At 33.1% G+C, this 17,531-nt stretch overlaps 3 protein-coding genes and 2 long non-coding RNA genes across 5 annotated transcripts in view; 4 read left to right on the top strand and 1 right to left on the bottom strand.

Moving 5' to 3' along the window:
• LOC135144589 (uncharacterized) overlaps positions 1-11,553 on the bottom strand; it is a 52,995-nt gene extending 41,442 nt beyond the window's left edge. The window contains exon 1 of the long non-coding RNA XR_010283198.1: positions 11,501-11,553. This is a non-coding gene — a long non-coding RNA (uncharacterized LOC135144589). The remainder of the gene's footprint in view (positions 1-11,500) is intronic.
• LOC135144587 (uncharacterized) lies at positions 2,681-4,436 on the top strand. Its single transcript, XM_064076616.1, has 2 exons — positions 2,681-3,632; positions 3,809-4,436. Exons 1-2 carry the CDS (start codon positions 2,844-2,846, stop codon positions 4,250-4,252), a joined length of 1,233 nt encoding a protein of 410 aa, XP_063932686.1. The 5' UTR covers positions 2,681-2,843; the 3' UTR covers positions 4,253-4,436.
• On the top strand, positions 8,217-10,202 carry LOC135144588 (uncharacterized). The gene is made up of 3 exons (XR_010283196.1): positions 8,217-9,222; positions 9,385-10,101; positions 10,155-10,202. It is a non-coding gene; the product is annotated as an uncharacterized LOC135144588 (long non-coding RNA).
• Positions 10,221-12,295, top strand: LOC135144584 (uncharacterized). Its single transcript, XM_064076611.1, has 2 exons — positions 10,221-11,331; positions 11,518-12,295. The coding sequence occupies exons 1-2, from the start codon at positions 10,444-10,446 to the stop codon at positions 11,959-11,961; spliced, it is 1,332 nt and encodes a 443-aa protein (XP_063932681.1). The 5' UTR covers positions 10,221-10,443; the 3' UTR covers positions 11,962-12,295.
• A 3,048-nt stretch (positions 12,296-15,343) lies between these two features.
• Positions 15,344-17,095, top strand: LOC135144760 (uncharacterized). Its single transcript, XM_064076834.1, has 2 exons — positions 15,344-16,160; positions 16,449-17,095. Exons 1-2 carry the CDS (start codon positions 15,375-15,377, stop codon positions 16,890-16,892), a joined length of 1,230 nt encoding a protein of 409 aa, XP_063932904.1. The 5' UTR covers positions 15,344-15,374; the 3' UTR covers positions 16,893-17,095.
• The last annotated feature ends 436 nt before the right edge of the window (positions 17,096-17,531 follow it).

Below are 17,531 nucleotides of genomic sequence, written 5' to 3'. Positions count from 1 at the left end.
AACTACAGGTACAAGAGTATGTTATTTTATAAAATTTAAACTGCGTTTCTTAAAAAAAATCGAATGGACATCGTTAAATCATTAGTGGAGATGACCAAACAAATTTTGGTTAGTATTTTACCATACAGGATATACCTAACATACAAAGAAAATGTGACAACAATCTATCTTTTGGTTTGGAGATAATCTGTCTAATAAAAGCGACACAGTCGACAGAGACGAAAAAGCGAGATAAACTTTTTTGTATTTCAGGGGTTATGAAATGTAGAGAAAACCTGAAAGTAGCCATTCGTCGAATGGACTGATGCTTTTACGCTTTATTACGTTACGTTCGAGAAATAAAAAATATACCTAATCTCTCCATCTGGCTACAATCCGTCTTTTGCTCATAAAAATTTTGTTTCTACGCCTAAAATATTTCTCAGACGATTAAAATAACTTGACACCCAACATTATTAATCGACAATTTGTTTAGGTCCCACCAGTTTGTGAAACATGGAAGCGCTAAAAGCACGCTTCGATCTAACAACGCATACTGAAACCGTTAAAAAAAAACGGAATCAGCAGTTACATAAATTAATTACCGGTATGTAAACAAATCAGAAAGGTGACAGATACTTCAAACAGATTTTCTTCGTCAGTGTTAAGGGTACGAAAGGCGAAAAAATGGAAATCGTGGTATAAGCAGTTTTTACGGACGAGAAAATGCAGGCAATTAGAATTGCGTTTATGAATACAATTTATTTTTACAGTGACTTGTTGTCACGTTTTCAAAAATTTGAAGAAAAACGTAGACAATCTAATTATGTTTAGTTTGCGCCTAATAAGTGTCTGAAAGTGTCTGTTGCAAAACCAAAGGAGATGCTTTTGTAATTTTGGAAAATTTGAAGGCTTCCGAGTTTGAAATTTTCCATAAAACGTTTGTTTTGGATGAAGACCACGTTCGATTGATATTTAAAACGTGTGGACGGTCTCATGTTATTCGTATGTTTGCATGAACAGAATCCTGAGTAGTTTGACAGCCTCTGTAAAGGATGCTGTAATGTCTATATGGATTTCTAAAGAATGACTTATTTATTAAACACATGGCTAAGGTGACAAATTTGGAAAATATTTTGATACACACTTCTCGGACTTTTTTGAGGACGTCGTTTCCGAAATAAGTTGTATACGAGCATTATGATTTCTTGTAAAAGCAATTTAAATTAATCTTAATCGTTTGATTAACAAAAACTGAATTGTCTTGTTACCCGAGAATCAACCTTGAGTAAATTAACTCTGGCGTAACGATTCAAATTGTAATAGTTTTCTAAAAATTAACATTTTTCACAGAGTTAAGGGAACACTAAAAGCCTCATAGATATTCGACTGATATATTTTCAAATGCTGCGTGTTGGTAGCCCTGTGTGTGATTTACCGTACTGTCTGAATTCAGGTGCGTTGAAGAAAATATTCAACAACTTTAATGATTGTCTTACGAGGTTCCTATGCCAGTTTTAATTTTTTGTGAAAAGTATGGGTGATGATTCCGAAAAACATTTCCCATTTTTGGCTTTGAAGCATCACTGGAATAGTATATTAAAACATAAGTGCAGAAGGCAAGCTATTCCAATGCAAGTTTAAGTTTTAAACACGAGTCGCCTTAGCGGCGAATGTTTGAATCAACAAGCGTGGGAATAGTCTTCTGCACGTATGATTTATACTATTTTCTATGTTTTGACCCTTATTTACATTAATTTAGCTTTTTTACAATAAAAACTGCAAAGATTTTAGCCTTGGGGATTTTTTTTTGGTAAAATAGTTACCGTTGGTGACTTGTCATGGCGTCCAATTTAAACAAATGAATAATTGTTTATTGTCAGCGATTATTGCAATTTTTTAAAAATAAAAAATTTTTTACTAATAACATAAACTGTAGGTGACATCAAATGAAAAAAGGCCAGAGACGCCCCCTGAGCTGCGCGATTTGGCTGCATCGGTAACAAACAATTTGGTGCCAGCCAGGGGCGAAGAAAGACTGTCGTACCAATTCCTTAAACAAAAAGTCACCAAAAATTGAATTGGAAGAGAGTCTCTTATTGCATGATGGAAAATGCCATTCCAATGTCAAAACAGAGAAAAAATATTCTACATTTGGTTTGGTTGTGTCTCTCTCAATATAAGAATGAAGTTGACTAATAAGAGTGAAGATATTGTTACCAAATAAACCCATACGCCGGTCCGGTACGACGCCTATGGGTTCTAGTATGTACAGAGATGATGGATGACTCACCGTCGGTGACGGCAGCCGGACGGCGTTCGCTAAAGAAGAGCCTGAAAGCGGAAGTCGCGAATGGGTGCGTCAGACAAGTCTAGAAGCGTAACGGAGACGTTTCGGAAAGGAGCGCGTGACTGTTTAAATAGGAACAGGCAGATTAGTCTAGACAATGGAAGAAGAAAAGTCTAGTCAAATCCATTCCAGTCGGAATTATTTTGTACATACTCGCTCTGTAATAAGTCGTGTAAATTCGAGTTATTGGGGAATAATTTGTTAAGTTTAACCTACGCCGATTTTTAATACCCGTTCAACGTAACAATATTGTTGATTTAACCGATGGAATTGAAAGGACATTAAGGCGAAACAACATTTCTGTTAGTGATTATTTTAGACAGTCTATCTCTAGAACCACTGAAGTAATTATTGTAAACTTTGCAGCGTATTTTACGAATATCGTGTAGTTGGTAAAACGATAACCAAATTTTGATGTTTGTCCTTACCAAAAAATTGATTACGGTATCTCAAATGATTAGATAACTTGACACTCGTATTTATTCAGCCAACTTTTAACGCCAGTTCGTGAAACATGGAAGCGCTAAAAGCACGTGCCGACCTAATATCACACATCCAAACCGTTTCAAAAGAAAACGGAATCCAGAATTACGTCATTACCGATGTGCAAACAAATCAGAAAGGTGAGGGATACCTCGGGCAAATTTTCCTCGTCAGCATCAAAGATGCGAAGACCGAGAAACAATTGGAAATCGTGATAAAAGCAGCTTTCACGGACGAGCAAGTGCGGGCAATGATACCTATTAGAATGTCATTTCTAAATGAAATTTACTTTTACACTGAGGTGTTGCCAAGTTTTCAGAAATTGGAAGAGAAGTGCAGACAATCTACGAGTTTTCAATTTGTGCCTAAATGTTTGAAGGTTTCTTTGAAAGACCAAGAGGAGATGCTGATTTTGGAGAATTTGAAAGCTTCTGGGTTTGAAATGTTGGATAAAAAGCTTACGCTGGATGAAGATTACGTTCGCTTGATTTTTAAAACGTATGGGCGGTATCATGGTTACTCATTTGTTTTGCGTGATCAGAATTCTGAGGCGTTTGAGAGGATCTCTCAAGGATGCTGTAACGTTTATGCTGAACTTTTAAAGAATGATTTCTTTAATCAACAAATGGCTGGAGTGGCTAAGTTGGCTCAAGACATTTTGTTACCTGGAGAAGATGATGAAATTATCGAAAAATTTGAAAAATATTCCGGTGCAAACTTGGCGGACACTTTCAAGGATATCGTATCAAAAGAAGTGAATGCTTATTCGGTGGTTTTGCACGGAGATTGTTGGAGCAACAACATGATGTTCAAATACGAAGTAAGTCATAGGCAAACATATTTTTTTGTAAAAACAATTTAAATTGATCTTAATCATTTAATCAACAGAAATTTATGTACTGTCTGGTTAATCGAGAAATAAAAACCTTGAATAAATTAAGTCAGATGTAACGGTCCACTTTATACAAATTTTCTAAAAACAAATGTTTTTTGCAGAATTCGTTGAACAATAAAAAGCCCACAGACGTGCGATTAATAGATTTTCAAGTGTTGCGAGCTGGTAGTCCAGTATGTGACTTATCGTACTGCCTATATTCTGGAGCATCAAAGAAAATATTTGACAATTTGAATGATTACCTGAAAATTTACTATAACAGCTTTTCATCCTTTGTGAAAAGCCTGGGCAGTGATCCTGAAAAGCTGTTTCCATTTGAAGCTTTGGAGGATCAGTGGAAGAAATATGCAAAATTTGGCATGATGGTGTCTCTATCGATTATAAGAATGAAGCTGATTAATACTGAAGATGTTGTCGATTTAACCGATGAACTTGAGGTGGATCAGTTTGCTGATGCTTTGGCGAAACAAAAATTTGATGAAGAAACTTACAGAAAGAGGACCCGAGAGCTTTTGTGGCATATGTCTGAAGTGGATGCGCTTTAGCAGAATTTTATTAACAACTTGACATCTAATTTGATCGGTACGAAATAACGTTACGAATTATTCGGCTTTACACATTTTCGTCTAAGATAGGTACATGACGCTATTTTCTCTGCCTTAAAATGTGATAAGTTGATATAATGTAAAAACGTTTCAAATTATAATAAAGTAGTCATAAATAACTAAACTGATTAAAATCTTTATAGACACCTCTACTCTTGTCTCTTCGATGTCTTAACCGTTTTAAGGTTATTAATTTTTAAGCTTGAGTTTTAGGTGTTGTTTTTAAAGAATGTAATAAATTAATAACATATTTGTTTTTGAAGTTTTACAGTTTTTTTTTGAGGAAGGGGGAGGGGGGGGGGGCTATTATACACAGAGGTTTACTGGCTCATTGTGTGCTACCTCCTAAACGTTGAGTCCTAAACGAGCCCTGTGCTTTTATCCGAATACAATTTATAGGTGCATCTCGAATTTGAAAGTCTATGTGTTTTTTCCTGATGTTAACAACTTCCAGACAGGAACAGAGAATGTGCACGGGGATCTCATGGTCCTCTAAGCGTATGCTGCATTTGCTATCGGAAGCAACGTCGATGGTATACGTGTGTCTGTTTACAGGTTTGTGTCCAGTGAACGGCCTTACTACAAGTCTGAGATCCTTTTTACAAAATCTCGGTAACTCTTCGCTGTGTTTTTTATCAGACCCTTCTCGAACAGCCCGGATTTACGCAGATTCGAGGTCATTCTTGAAGTTTACATAATTTTTGTTTGAGTGTTTTCTTTTGGGGGCTTTTGTTAAGCTTGAGAGAAATACTTCTGAGATCAGCCAGTACAATTATGGATCGGTATATCCTCAAGTGGGTAAGCAAAACTACCGAGAGCGACTTACACAATACGAACATATTCCGAAGTGCGACGTGTGATTTCCGAAAAGTCTGTTGACTTGTTTCACTGTAACAATATCTCAACTAACTGCAACGATAAAACTCTGGAATATGGAATTCCAAATTAAAGACTGTATAAAATCAAAGTCAGAACTCTCGGAAAGTTACTCTCAAGTGGACAAGTAGGTTTAAGGCCGGTTCCGCACCTGTAAAGGTCCTCTCAGAGCCCTGCTTTGCCAGAGCGTTGGACGTTTCATTTCCTTTATGGCCCATGTGTCCAGGTATCCATCTGAACACGACTTTTTTGTTGTATTTTCCAAACAGTGTCAGTAAAAAAGCAAATTCCTTAGGGTATTTATTACAAAGAAATTTTATAAATAAAACCAAGTGTACGCACCACGGTGAAAACGTTAAAAGTTTTGTAAGAACAGTACTGGACTTTGTAAACAACGTCCTGTGTTAATAGTAAATCAGAATCGTTTAGAGGCCCTTTAGCAAACAATAACTCGTCTTCCCTATGGAAATGATCTTTCCAGACGGTTTTATTCTGCACGCTTAAACACAGTGTCATTGCCCATATTGAAAGAGAAGAATTAGAGGAGATGCAATTTTCACCTTCAAATTATTGAGATTATTATTGCGTCGACGTAGAATTTATTCACTTTTACCCGCACTACAGAACTAGAGGTTATAGAAAAAGAGAACTTTCGCATAACTGTTATGCAACACTTTGTAAAAAACCGAGTGTCTGACATTTGGATCAAGCAGTACAAACTTGTACAAAAATTAAAATTTGTTATACCGGTTATATTTGTAATTTAATTTTTTTAGTAATAATAATAGTAATAAATCTAAGCTCTCACGTGGTTATAGAATTTTTGTCAACTAGACAGTTAGATCAATTTTGTCAAATTTAACAGTAACAACAAAAACAATATGAACTCTTTGATTAATAGATTAATACCATGCTTTTAATAATCAGTATTTTAGATTGTTTTAAGAGGTTGCTTTAGGTGCTCTGTTTAAGCAACAAACTGTTAAAATAAACTAAATAAACATTTCCGTACTTCCCACAAATGTATGTAGTTCGTTCCTCACAAAAGTTATTAGGTATCTCAGTATCTTGCTGTCTCATATCGTGAAGAATTAACACCGCAACCCGCCATTCATTTATAAAATTTTCCATTCGTATTCCTAAAAATACTTCTACCATGATCAGATAACTTAACTCTCGACAATAGTTATTTAACCAATCTGTTTAGATAGCGCCAGTTCGTGAAACATGGAAGCGCTTAAAGCAAGCGCCAGCTTAACGTCACATATCGAAACCGTTTCAAAAGAAAACGGAATCAATAACTACGTAATTACCGATGTTCAAACAAATAAGAAAGGTGAAGGGTACCTTGGACAAATTTTCCTTGTCAACATCAAGGATCCATACGGCGAAAAACAACTAGACATTGTGGTAAAAGCAGCTTTCAAGGACGAGAAAGTGCGGACAATCCTGCCCATTAGAATGTCTTTTCTAAACGAAATTCATTTTTATACTGACGTGTTACCGACTTTTCAAAAGTTAGAAGAAAAACACGGGGTGTCCATACAATTCCAGTTTGTGCCCAAGTGTTTGAAAGTGTCTGCGAAAGTACAAGAGGAAATGCTAATTTTGGAAAATTTGAAGCCTTCTGGTTTTGAGATTTTCGACAAAAAGCTTGTTTTGGATGAAGACCACGTTCGATTGATTTTGAAAAAGTATGGACGGTTTCATGGTTATTCATTTGTTTTACGTGATCAGAATCCTGCGGTGTTTGAAAGACTTTCTAAGGGATGTTGTAATATTTATGAGGAAATTCTAAAGGAAGAGTTTTTTGCTAACCGCAGGGCTGAGATGGCTAACGTGGCACAAAACTAATTGATACCCGGAGAAGATGATGCAATTATAGAAAAATTTGCAAAGTATTCCGGCTCAAACTTAACAAACATTTTTAAGGACGTCGTATCAAAAAACGTCGATTATTCGGTGATTTTGCACGGAGATTGTTGGAGTAATAACATGATGTTCAAATATGAAGTAAGTCGTGCACACACATTATATTTTTTGTTAAAGCAATTTAAATTAATCCTAATCATTTCATCAACAAATATTAAACTGTTTTGTTACTCAAGAAACAACCTTGAATAAATTAATTCCGATGTAACGATCCAAAGTATAATTCTTTAACAACATTTTTTGCAGAATTTAGCGAACTCTAAACTACCCACTGACATGCGACTGATAGACTTTCAAGTACTACGGGTTGGTAGCCCTGTATGTGATTTGTCGTACTGTCTATATTCCGGGGCATCGAAGAAAGTATTAGACAATTTGAGTGCTTTTCTCAAAGTTTATTATGACAGTTTTTCATCTTTTGTGAAAAGCATGGGCAGTGATCCTGAAAAACTGTTCCCATTTTCAGCTTTAATGGATCATTGGAAGAAATATTCAAGATTTGGCTTGATCGTGTCTCTAACAGTTATAAAAGAGAAGTTAACTCCCTCCGAAGATGTTATTGATTTAACCGATGCCCTTGAAATCGATGGTCATATTTTAACGAAACAAAAATTCGATGAAGATGGATATAGAAAAAGGATACGAGAGCTTTTGCTGCATATGTGTGAAGTGGATGCGCTTTGACAAAATTTCGTTAATTATATGTGGCAACGTGTGTGATGGAAAACAGGACTTACTAGTTATTCATTTTTCATATTATCGTTAGAAACTGTGACACTGAATTGTATCCTTAATTACAAAATGACTTTCAAGGTATACGTAATAAATTACTCATAAATAGCTAAATTGATTAAAACATTTCATTTTGTAACTTTTTACATGTCTCTATTACCTACAGGATGGTAACAAATGTTTATTTACATGCATTTCGCTCAATTACTATAGGGAAAATATCAATGAAAGAGGGTGACGTAAATTCGACTTTCGGAAACCGTCCCTAAATTTTATAACGTTTTGTGTTAATAAAGTGTTTTAATTTGAAAAATGTACACGTTATAGAACATAGTATATCAATCTTGAAATATTTATCAAAATTTGTTCGAAAGTTTGCTCTCTTTGAGTCTAATTTAGTTGATAGAAACTTTTGGAAAATATTCAAAGAAAGCATGAAGATTTTTTTAAGTAAACTCACGTGTTGGACTGAGTTACAAAAAGTGGAAATATTTTGTTTCTTCGAACGTCAGATTATAATTTTTTTGGTTTAAGAAAAAACGGTTTTCTCAACCTGAGAAGGAAAAATATGATTTAACAAATAGGTATGTTGTTAACCGGGTAACAGTTAGTTATCTGCACAGCAACCCGCCTGCTGTTACGCATCAAATTTCGCTGTCGTCCATCTAAAAATACTTCACAGACGATTTTATAATTTCACAATCAACCAATCTGTTAGATCGCGCCAGTTTGTGTAACACGAAAGCAATAAAAGCACACTCCAACCTAACATCGCACATTGAAATTATTTCAAAAGAAAACGATATCAACAGTTATGTTATTATGCTATTAAGTTATTATCTATTACCGACGTGCAAATAAACCAAGAAGGTGAGGGGTACCTTGGACACCTTTCTTGTGAGTACCAACAATTCAAAGGGTGAAACATAACTAGAAATCATGGTAAAAACAGCTTTCACTGGTGCCTATTGAAGTGAAAAATTTCGACATGTTCAGTTTGTGCGCAAGTCTCTGAAAGTTTGTGAAAAAAAATTAGAGGAGATGCTAATTTTGGAAAATTTGAAGATTTTCGATAAAAAGCTTGTTTTGAATGATGATTTTTAAGCCGGGTTCATGGTTATTCGTTTGTTTTGGGTGATCAGCACCCAGTGGAGTTTGAAAGTCTCTCTAAAGGATGTCGTAACGTAACGGAGAACTTAAAGAAAATGATTTCTTGGTCAATTACATGGTTGAAATGGTATGCCACAATATATTCCGTTGCTTGGAGAAGATGATCATATAAAAAAAAATTGAAAAATATTCCGGTATAAACTTACCAAACATTTTTGCACGGAGACTGTTGGAACAACAAGAAGATGTTTAAATATGAGGTAAGCCCTACGCAAATAATACACTCGTTTAAATTTATTTTAATCATTTCATCAACAAAAATTGAATTGTCTTGTCACTTGAAAAATAGCCTTGAATAAATTAACTCTGATGAAGCAAGTAGTTCAAACAGTACTAATTTTTTTACATTTTTTTTGCAACAGAATTCAGCGAATACTAAAAGCCCCATAGATCTGCGATTGATAGATTTCCAAGATTGCGAGCTAGTACCCGTATGTGTGATTTATCGTACTGTTTATATTTTGGAACATCCAAGAAAGTTTTGGACAATCTGAAAAACTTTTTTAAAGTTTACTGCGCCCATCTGCATCTCTGACAAACCACTGGAAAAAATACTCAAGATTTGACATGATGATGCCTTTATCAATTATTATAAAATGAAGTTGACTCATACTGAAGATATTGTTGATTGAATTGATTTACTTGAAATGGATCAGTTCGCTGATGCTTCAGCGAAACAAAAATTTGATGAAGAAGGTTGCAGAAAAAGCATATGAGAAATTTTGTGGCTCATGTGTGGCACTTGACAAAACTTCAGTAACAATGTGTCGAAATTGAATGTTAAATGATTCAATTTTGTAAATTATTGTCAAGAGCTGCAAGATTAAATTATATGAGTGAAACTTTTTTGCAGTTAGTTATCTAATGGAACATGTTGCAACAGAAGCTGCAAGTGAGACCTATTTAGCAAAATTTTGATACGACGTTATCCATATGTTAGTGAAGATTAATAAACAAATTTTGGTTTGGAGGCTAACCAAATTAATGAAGAGTTTCGGTTAGTCTTAAAACAAACTCAAAGTTTCACGGATGTTGATACATATATACATTAGTTTCGGAGATCATCTACTAAAGTGAAGGTTAGTAAAATGCTGTACTTATTCAGATTCTAAACCTCCATTTTTAAAAATAGTGAAACAGCAATTTTCCTGATGTAATCGTAATAAAGATTAGTTCGAAGTTTACTAGAGTTTTTACAAAGCAAAGATTGTAATTTGTCTCATTATGAAATAATGACATAATTATCTTTTTCAACCTTTATGAAATAATGCGGTACTTCAAGACTATGGAAAAACGATGTTTCATTTTGCGCACTTTATGTCAAGTCACATTAACTAAACAGATTTAATAATCATCCGCAACATCTACATTATCATTTGTTGGCAGTAACAAGCTATTACCATGTTACGTCATTTTACACGATGAGATTCATCAGAGAGTCTATAAATAGTAGTACTCTACCACCAACAACGTACGTTCAATTCATTCAGCGACCAATCTGTTCATTCGTATCACACAACATGGACGTATTACAAACACGTCCTGCGATATTATCGTTAATAAAAACCGTCTCCCAGGAACACGGAATCAACAACCATGTGATCACAGACGTAAAAACAAATCAAAAAGGTGAAGGATATCTCGGAGAAATTTTTATGGTTACGGTGAAGGATACAACTGGTGATAAGAAACAACTAGAGATGGTAATAAAAGCAGCTTTCATTGACGAAAAAGTTAGGGAAATGGCGCCAATTAGATTGTCTTTCGAAAACGAAATCTACTTTTACACTTCCGTACATCCTATATATGAAAAGTTGGACCAGGAGAAAGCAGTGTCTCCCAAGGTTTTGTACGTACCAAAGTGTATAAAAGTTTCGGTGAAAGATCAAGAGGAAATGTTAGCCTTGGAAAATTTGAGGGTTTCTGGATTTGAAATTTTCGACAAGAAGCTGGTTCTGGATGATGAACACGTAAAATTGATTTTTAAAACTTATGGGAGATACCATGGTTATTCTTTTGCTTTACGGGACCAAAAACCTGAAGAGTATGCCAGAATAACTAAAGGATTCTATAACATTTACGACGAGTTTATGAAAAATGATTACTTCGGGAATCATTTAAAGGACGTAAATAAGTTAGTACAAGCGACTTTGGTACCTGGAGAGGACGACAAAGTCATCCAAAAATATGGAAAATATACCGACGATAATGTTGTTAAAATTTTTGGTGACATAACACGACAAGATTTTGACTATTCTGCAATTCTGCATGGAGATTGTTGGAGCAATAACATGATGTTCAAATATGATGTAAGTTAATTATTAAATAAGAACCACAAACATTTATTATTGCGAATTTTTCATCACTTAGATAATAACAACAGTAGCCAATCATACGTAACGTCCGTTTATTCTGTGTACTGGCCTTGACTCACCAAATAATTATTACATAAAGCCTAAATTACTACAATTGACTTACGTAACAATTTTTTGTAGGACACGGCTAATGGGAGGAAACCTGTGGACATGCGCCTGCTCGATTTTCAGTTAATTAAAGTTGGAAGTCCTGTATGTGATTTATCTTACTGTTTGTATTCCGGTGCATCGAAGAAGGTTTTCGACAATTTGAATGAATATCTTCAGATTTACCACGACAGTTTGTCGTCCTTCGTGAGAGAATTGGGGAGTGACCCTGAGCGACTTTTTCCATTTTCAGTCCTTAAGGAGCATTGGAGAAAGTATGCAAGATGGGGAATGATCATGAGTTTTGCTATTTTGAAGATGAAGTTGATTAACAAAGAAGATCTCGTTGATTTGACGGATGGATACGATATGGATGAACTTGTTGATGTTTTTGCTAACGTGAAGTTTAACGAGGAGGATTATAATAAGAGGATTAGGGGGCTTTTGTGGCATATGTATGAAGTCGAAGCCTTGTAATAACGGTTGTATCGTTAGTGGTTTTAATTGAATTTAAATTATTTTTGTTGTTATTTTGTATTCACGTGTCAGGTTATTTTTATCCTTATGAATACACTAGAGCTGTGATTGTAGGAAATTTTTTGATAAAATTGGAGGTTTGCTTTAGATAAGTTCATGGTAAATAATTATATGTGTATACGTACGTTTTTAAGCGTAAACTTAGTGGAACTCTACTTTTAGCTAGAGTAAATTTAAAATGTACAAATAAACAAATCCACGTTATTTGAAAAAGAAACATTTATTCATGGAAAATTCCTTTCCTCATTATTATTTACAAATCTAATTAGTTTTCATTATTACCTCGTAAAGATATAAACCATGTCCATTTTTTAAGTATGTATAAATTTGTAGACTAATGGAAAAAACAAATAAAAAGAAAAAATAGATATAACAAATTTTAAAATATGGTTTTAGACGTCCTCGATAGCTAAATAATGAGGGGAATAAAATTTTTAAGTAGAGTTCTGTTTTTGAGGCGTAACGTTTAATTTAGTTTTTTAGACTGAACATCAATATTTCTTTACATACCCTGATTGGTCTCTTTTTCGGTTTTACAGGCCAATTTTGGTTTTGAAATTTTGATGCTACGTTATCAAATTATTCAAATTTTCATGAAATTTTTCAACAGTTGGAAGGTCTACAAAAAATTGCAATATGATTGTTAACATTCAATTTTTAGGGTGTCAAAGAAGTAAAATTTTTTAAAGCCGTAGTACCCAATTTTAGTTAGTTTTTTTAATATATTTTATTTCTGTCCGAAAATATGGTATACATTTTACAAAATTATTATAATTAACGAGTGATGACCAGCAAATTATAATGAAGTAATTTTGTTTGCAACTTGTATAATAATGGAACATCATATAGATAGATAAGAAAATTACTACAATAACAACAATAAATCGACATCCGCTGAATTAAAAAAATTAGAGATTTTAGAAAGATTAATTAAATTATATAAATTATTTATTATAATAAATAATAATATATTATAAATAATCTAAATTATTTATTTATTTATTTATTTATTTATTTATTTATTTATTTATTTATTTATTTATTTATTTATTTATTTATTTATTTATTTATTTATTTATTTATTTATTTATTCATTTAATTTTAAGTATAAAATTCCTCATCTTAATAAATCCAAGCTTCAGCGTGAGGGAAGGTTACCAACGAGATTTGTATGTTCTCCAGAAGTTCGAAATAAAGTCTCATTGCATATGAATTGAAATGCATTACGTTATGACAGTATTATTAAATAAAGTTACAAATGTATACCATATTTTCGGACGGAGGGAGTAATAATTTACAAGTGTTTTTGTTTTTTCTTGATGATTAAAAAAAAAACACCCCAGAATTAAGTAGATATTTCAACTTTGGTTGTAAAGACAATAGTAACATTTTTGGAAAACATCCAAAATTCGCGTTTCGCCAACACGTTGGCATTATCTAGACAAAGCTAAAATGATTTGCGGATTGACAGTTAGAATATACGTAGATGGAAGAATTAATCTTCGCAGATCGCTGGTGTACATATTAAAATACAATAACTCAAATAACTTTTCAGTGTAGACTGTTATTAAATTAATTACTAGAACTTCATAAATAATAAAAAACAAAGAAAAAATGTGACTGTCTACATGTTTGATAATGATAAAATAAAACAATGACGATTGTTTTAAACTTCCACTAAATCATTTGTTGATTCTAATTAATATTTAAATTGTTTCAATGAAGCAAAAACTGTCGGTTTACCGTGGAAAATTCTTTGCCAAACTTGAAAGTCAGAAGTATTTTAAAATACGCAGTTATCACAAAATTTATTTTTCCTAATTAGCTTTTCCGAATTTCAAATTAAATGTACACAGTACTCTTAAAAAATCTCTTTCCCCAGTTTTCTCTATTAAATTAATGTTTGACGAATGAAAATTTTTGCGTGATTTTTATCAAATTTCTGCTTGATGTTCTGATAAATCAGTTTCAAAGTGCAACTAAGGTCGAACGGTATCTCACTTAGAAGGTCTCTTATTTCTGATTACAGCATCACTGTAAATAACATACTTTTCTGGAAACGATTATTTTTCGATACACATAAAACTCATTCTTGTTGATTTACAGTAATTATTTCTTATATCAGATATGACACGTTATATTGCAGTTTAGATTAAAGAGGCCACACATAACATCGGCGTTACTCAAAAGAATTTTGATAAATGATTAATGTTTATTTACTAAGTAAGCGATAATTTTGTTGTTTCCATAATAACTCAACGCCGTTTAAGGTTAATATTTTGTTAAAAAAAGGGGTAATGTTAAACACCAATAATGCAGCTGAAATGTATAATTGGTGAACGTCATTTGTATTTTGAGTGTTCCAGTGTTTCCATAACTTTTATTCTGATTTTACTAGTAATTTACAAGATTGAAAAAACTTCTAATATGTAATTTTACAAAACTGACTTAATTCTGGAAATTTGAGTTAATATTAGGTAAGAATTTTTTGTTAATTATACCTGTGTATATGTATACGACTATAAAATTACCTGTACTGCTAATTTAATTTAATTTCGTCGGAAGAAAGCCACTTTGATCCACACGATAAACTACATATTTGATAAATTTACGAGACGTAAAATCTACTTTAAGAAACCTGTTGAAACAATTTTGACAATTATTATCGATGATTTATCATTAAGAATATCAGATCTTCAACTACAATTTTTGACACTACTACGACTATACAATATGAGATAACAAGAGTGATTTGCGTCTAACATTACCTTCATTTCTGTGGATAATTGCAATTAATTTCACATTCAACGTTTGTCAAGGTTTCTCTAATAATTTATGACTATGCTAAAGAAATTCAACACTGAGACCTATTTTATTCGAACCAAGCATTTTCTCAAAACATATACTAAGGTTTTAGTCATTATCTCCGAAATTATGCATTTTAAATGAATTTATTTGTAGCCTGTTTTCTAAGCGAACAAATAATTTTGATTGGTTTTACCTCTTTCATGTTAATCTTATACGTAAGACTATTAAAAATTATTATTGCACTCATTTAAAAAAGAATAGTGTGTCAGATATTGCGTCAAGTGTTATTGAATGTACAAACTCTTTCCAAACTTTGCGGTTTGAAAGGAAATATTTAAAATACGACTTGGTGACGTAGAATACGAAGAACCACGTTATATAAACATTCTACAAGTAGTGTAGCTAATACGTTAATTAATACTATTCATAATGATACGTCATCCAGTGTTTAACTGTAAACATACATATATAAATCACTCTCGCTGACCGCCACAAATATACCGCATAGATTCTTCGCGGTTTATTTCTCTTGTGCAAATTTATTCATGGAAGTTTTACCGAAAAGTGCTGTGCTAACACAGTTATTAAAAAGCGTTTCGGAAGAAAACGGAATCAAAAATCATGTAGTCACAAAAGCCAAAACAAACAAAAAAGGCGAAGGCTACCTCGGAAACATTTTTATGGTCACTGTCAAGGATAAGAACAGCAACAGAGAACTAGAAGTGGTAATAAAGGCAGCTTATTTCGACATGAAGATTAGAGCAATGGCCCCAGTGAGACAAGCTTTTCAAAACGAGATTTATTTTTTTACAAATGTGTTACCTGCGTTTGAAAAATTTGCCAAAGAATGTAGTGTGTCCCAAAATATTGATTTTGCGCCAAAGTGTTTGAAAGTGGCCGTTGAAGAACCAGAAGAAATATTGGTTTTGGAAAATTTACTGTCGTCGGGGTTTGAAGTTTTTGCAAAAAAGGCAGTTTTGGATGATCAGCATGTTCGGTTAATTTTTAAAACTTATGGAAAGTTACATGGTTATTCTTTTGCGCTGCGTGATCAAGAGCCGCAGGAATTCAAAAGAATTGCGGAAGGAGTTTGCAACATGTATGAGGGACTTATTAAAAGTGACTTTTTTAGTGATCATTTGGTGGAAATTAGTAAATTAGTGCAAAATACTTTTATACCTGAAGAGGATGCTGAAGTTATGAAGAAATACCAAAAATATAGTGGAAGAAATATTGTTAACACATTCTACGATTTAGTTACACAAGAAGAATATTATTCGGTGATTTTACACGGGGACTGTTGGAGCAATAACATGTTGTTTAAATACGAGGTAAAGGACAAAAATTGCATTTGGGACTAGTTAAATAAGTATACGTTGTGGAACACACGACATACATTCTGTTGCACTTAATTATTTATATATTTACGTATATTTCACAGAAGAGTTCATTATTTCAGCTTATCAAACAAGTCTAAAAAACAGTAAAAAATCGTCTTACACATTTTTGTGTCTGTGAAAAATACCTAAAGATGACAGTATTATTATACGAAACACGATATGTTGAGACTATTGTTTATTGATCTTTGTGTTTGTATAACGTCTTAATTTTCTTTACAGAACACTATCAACAGTAGAACGCCCATACGCATGAAGTTAATCGATTGGCAGTTAATGATGGTTGGTAGTCCCGTCTGTGATTTGTCATATTTTTTATACTGTGGGTCATCTAAAAAAATGTTTGATAATTTAAATGAGTATCTTCACGTTTACTATGAGAGTTTCTCGTCCACTTTAAAAAAATTGGGAAGAAATCCGAAGGCACTGTTTCCGTTTTCAGTTCTCAAGCAACACTGGCAAAAATATTCCAAATGGGGCATGATCATGGCATGCGTGCTTCTAAAGCTCAAGTTGACTAATGATGACGACTGCTTAAATTTAACCGATGGTTATGATATAAATGAAATGTCTGAAGTATTTGCAAATGTAAAGTTTGATGAAGCAGACTTCGGTAAGAGAGTGAGAGAGATTTTGTGGCACATGTCTGAAATTGATGCGTTATAAAGAAATAGATATCAAGTAATGTATTTTTTCACTAGTGAGTTAAATAAACAATATGCAAATACTTTTACATCTGTTGATATAGAGAAGAGTTCAGAAATATTTTAGAGAGTAAGGAATAAAATATAGTGAAGGCCTTTATCTAAGTTTATTCATATAACTTTTGTTTGTGTCTTGAACAAATAGTATCTCTACGAGTTGTAGAAAATGCCACTTTTGTACATTTATTAGAATAAAATAATCACTTGTAAATAATAACTGTTGGTTGTTAATTTATGTGCGTATTTAAAGTGCGAAAAATAAAAGGCCAACGATGTTAACACTAGCGAAGGTATTTATTAACTGACTTAGATATGTACAATATGTGAAAACTAACTTAGTAAAAAAGGTCTCGACATCTGGACGTCGATTTGCCGTGAAACGCCGACAAAGACAAAAGGGTCCAGACTTTCAACCACACAAGTGTCGCACCGGTACTGGGCCAGAGCGTATCTAATTCTGACATATTGCAACACTCCCACTCGCTCTGGTCAGATGAACTAAATAAACAAACACAAGAAAAATTAGAACACACAAATAAAATAATACTTAAGAGAATAAGTCTTAAACTGAATGTAAATTCAACAATTTTAAATTATTGGC

Source organism: Zophobas morio, unplaced genomic scaffold (genome assembly GCF_036711695.1).
Source record: "Zophobas morio isolate AGI-343-1 ecotype UQ-CSIRO unplaced genomic scaffold, CSIRO_AGI_Zmor_V1 ptg000108l, whole genome shotgun sequence".
NCBI lineage: Eukaryota > Metazoa > Arthropoda > Insecta > Coleoptera > Tenebrionidae > Zophobas > Zophobas morio.
The sequence above is the reverse complement of the archived record's forward strand: the minus strand, read 5'-3'. Positions and strand labels throughout refer to the sequence as shown.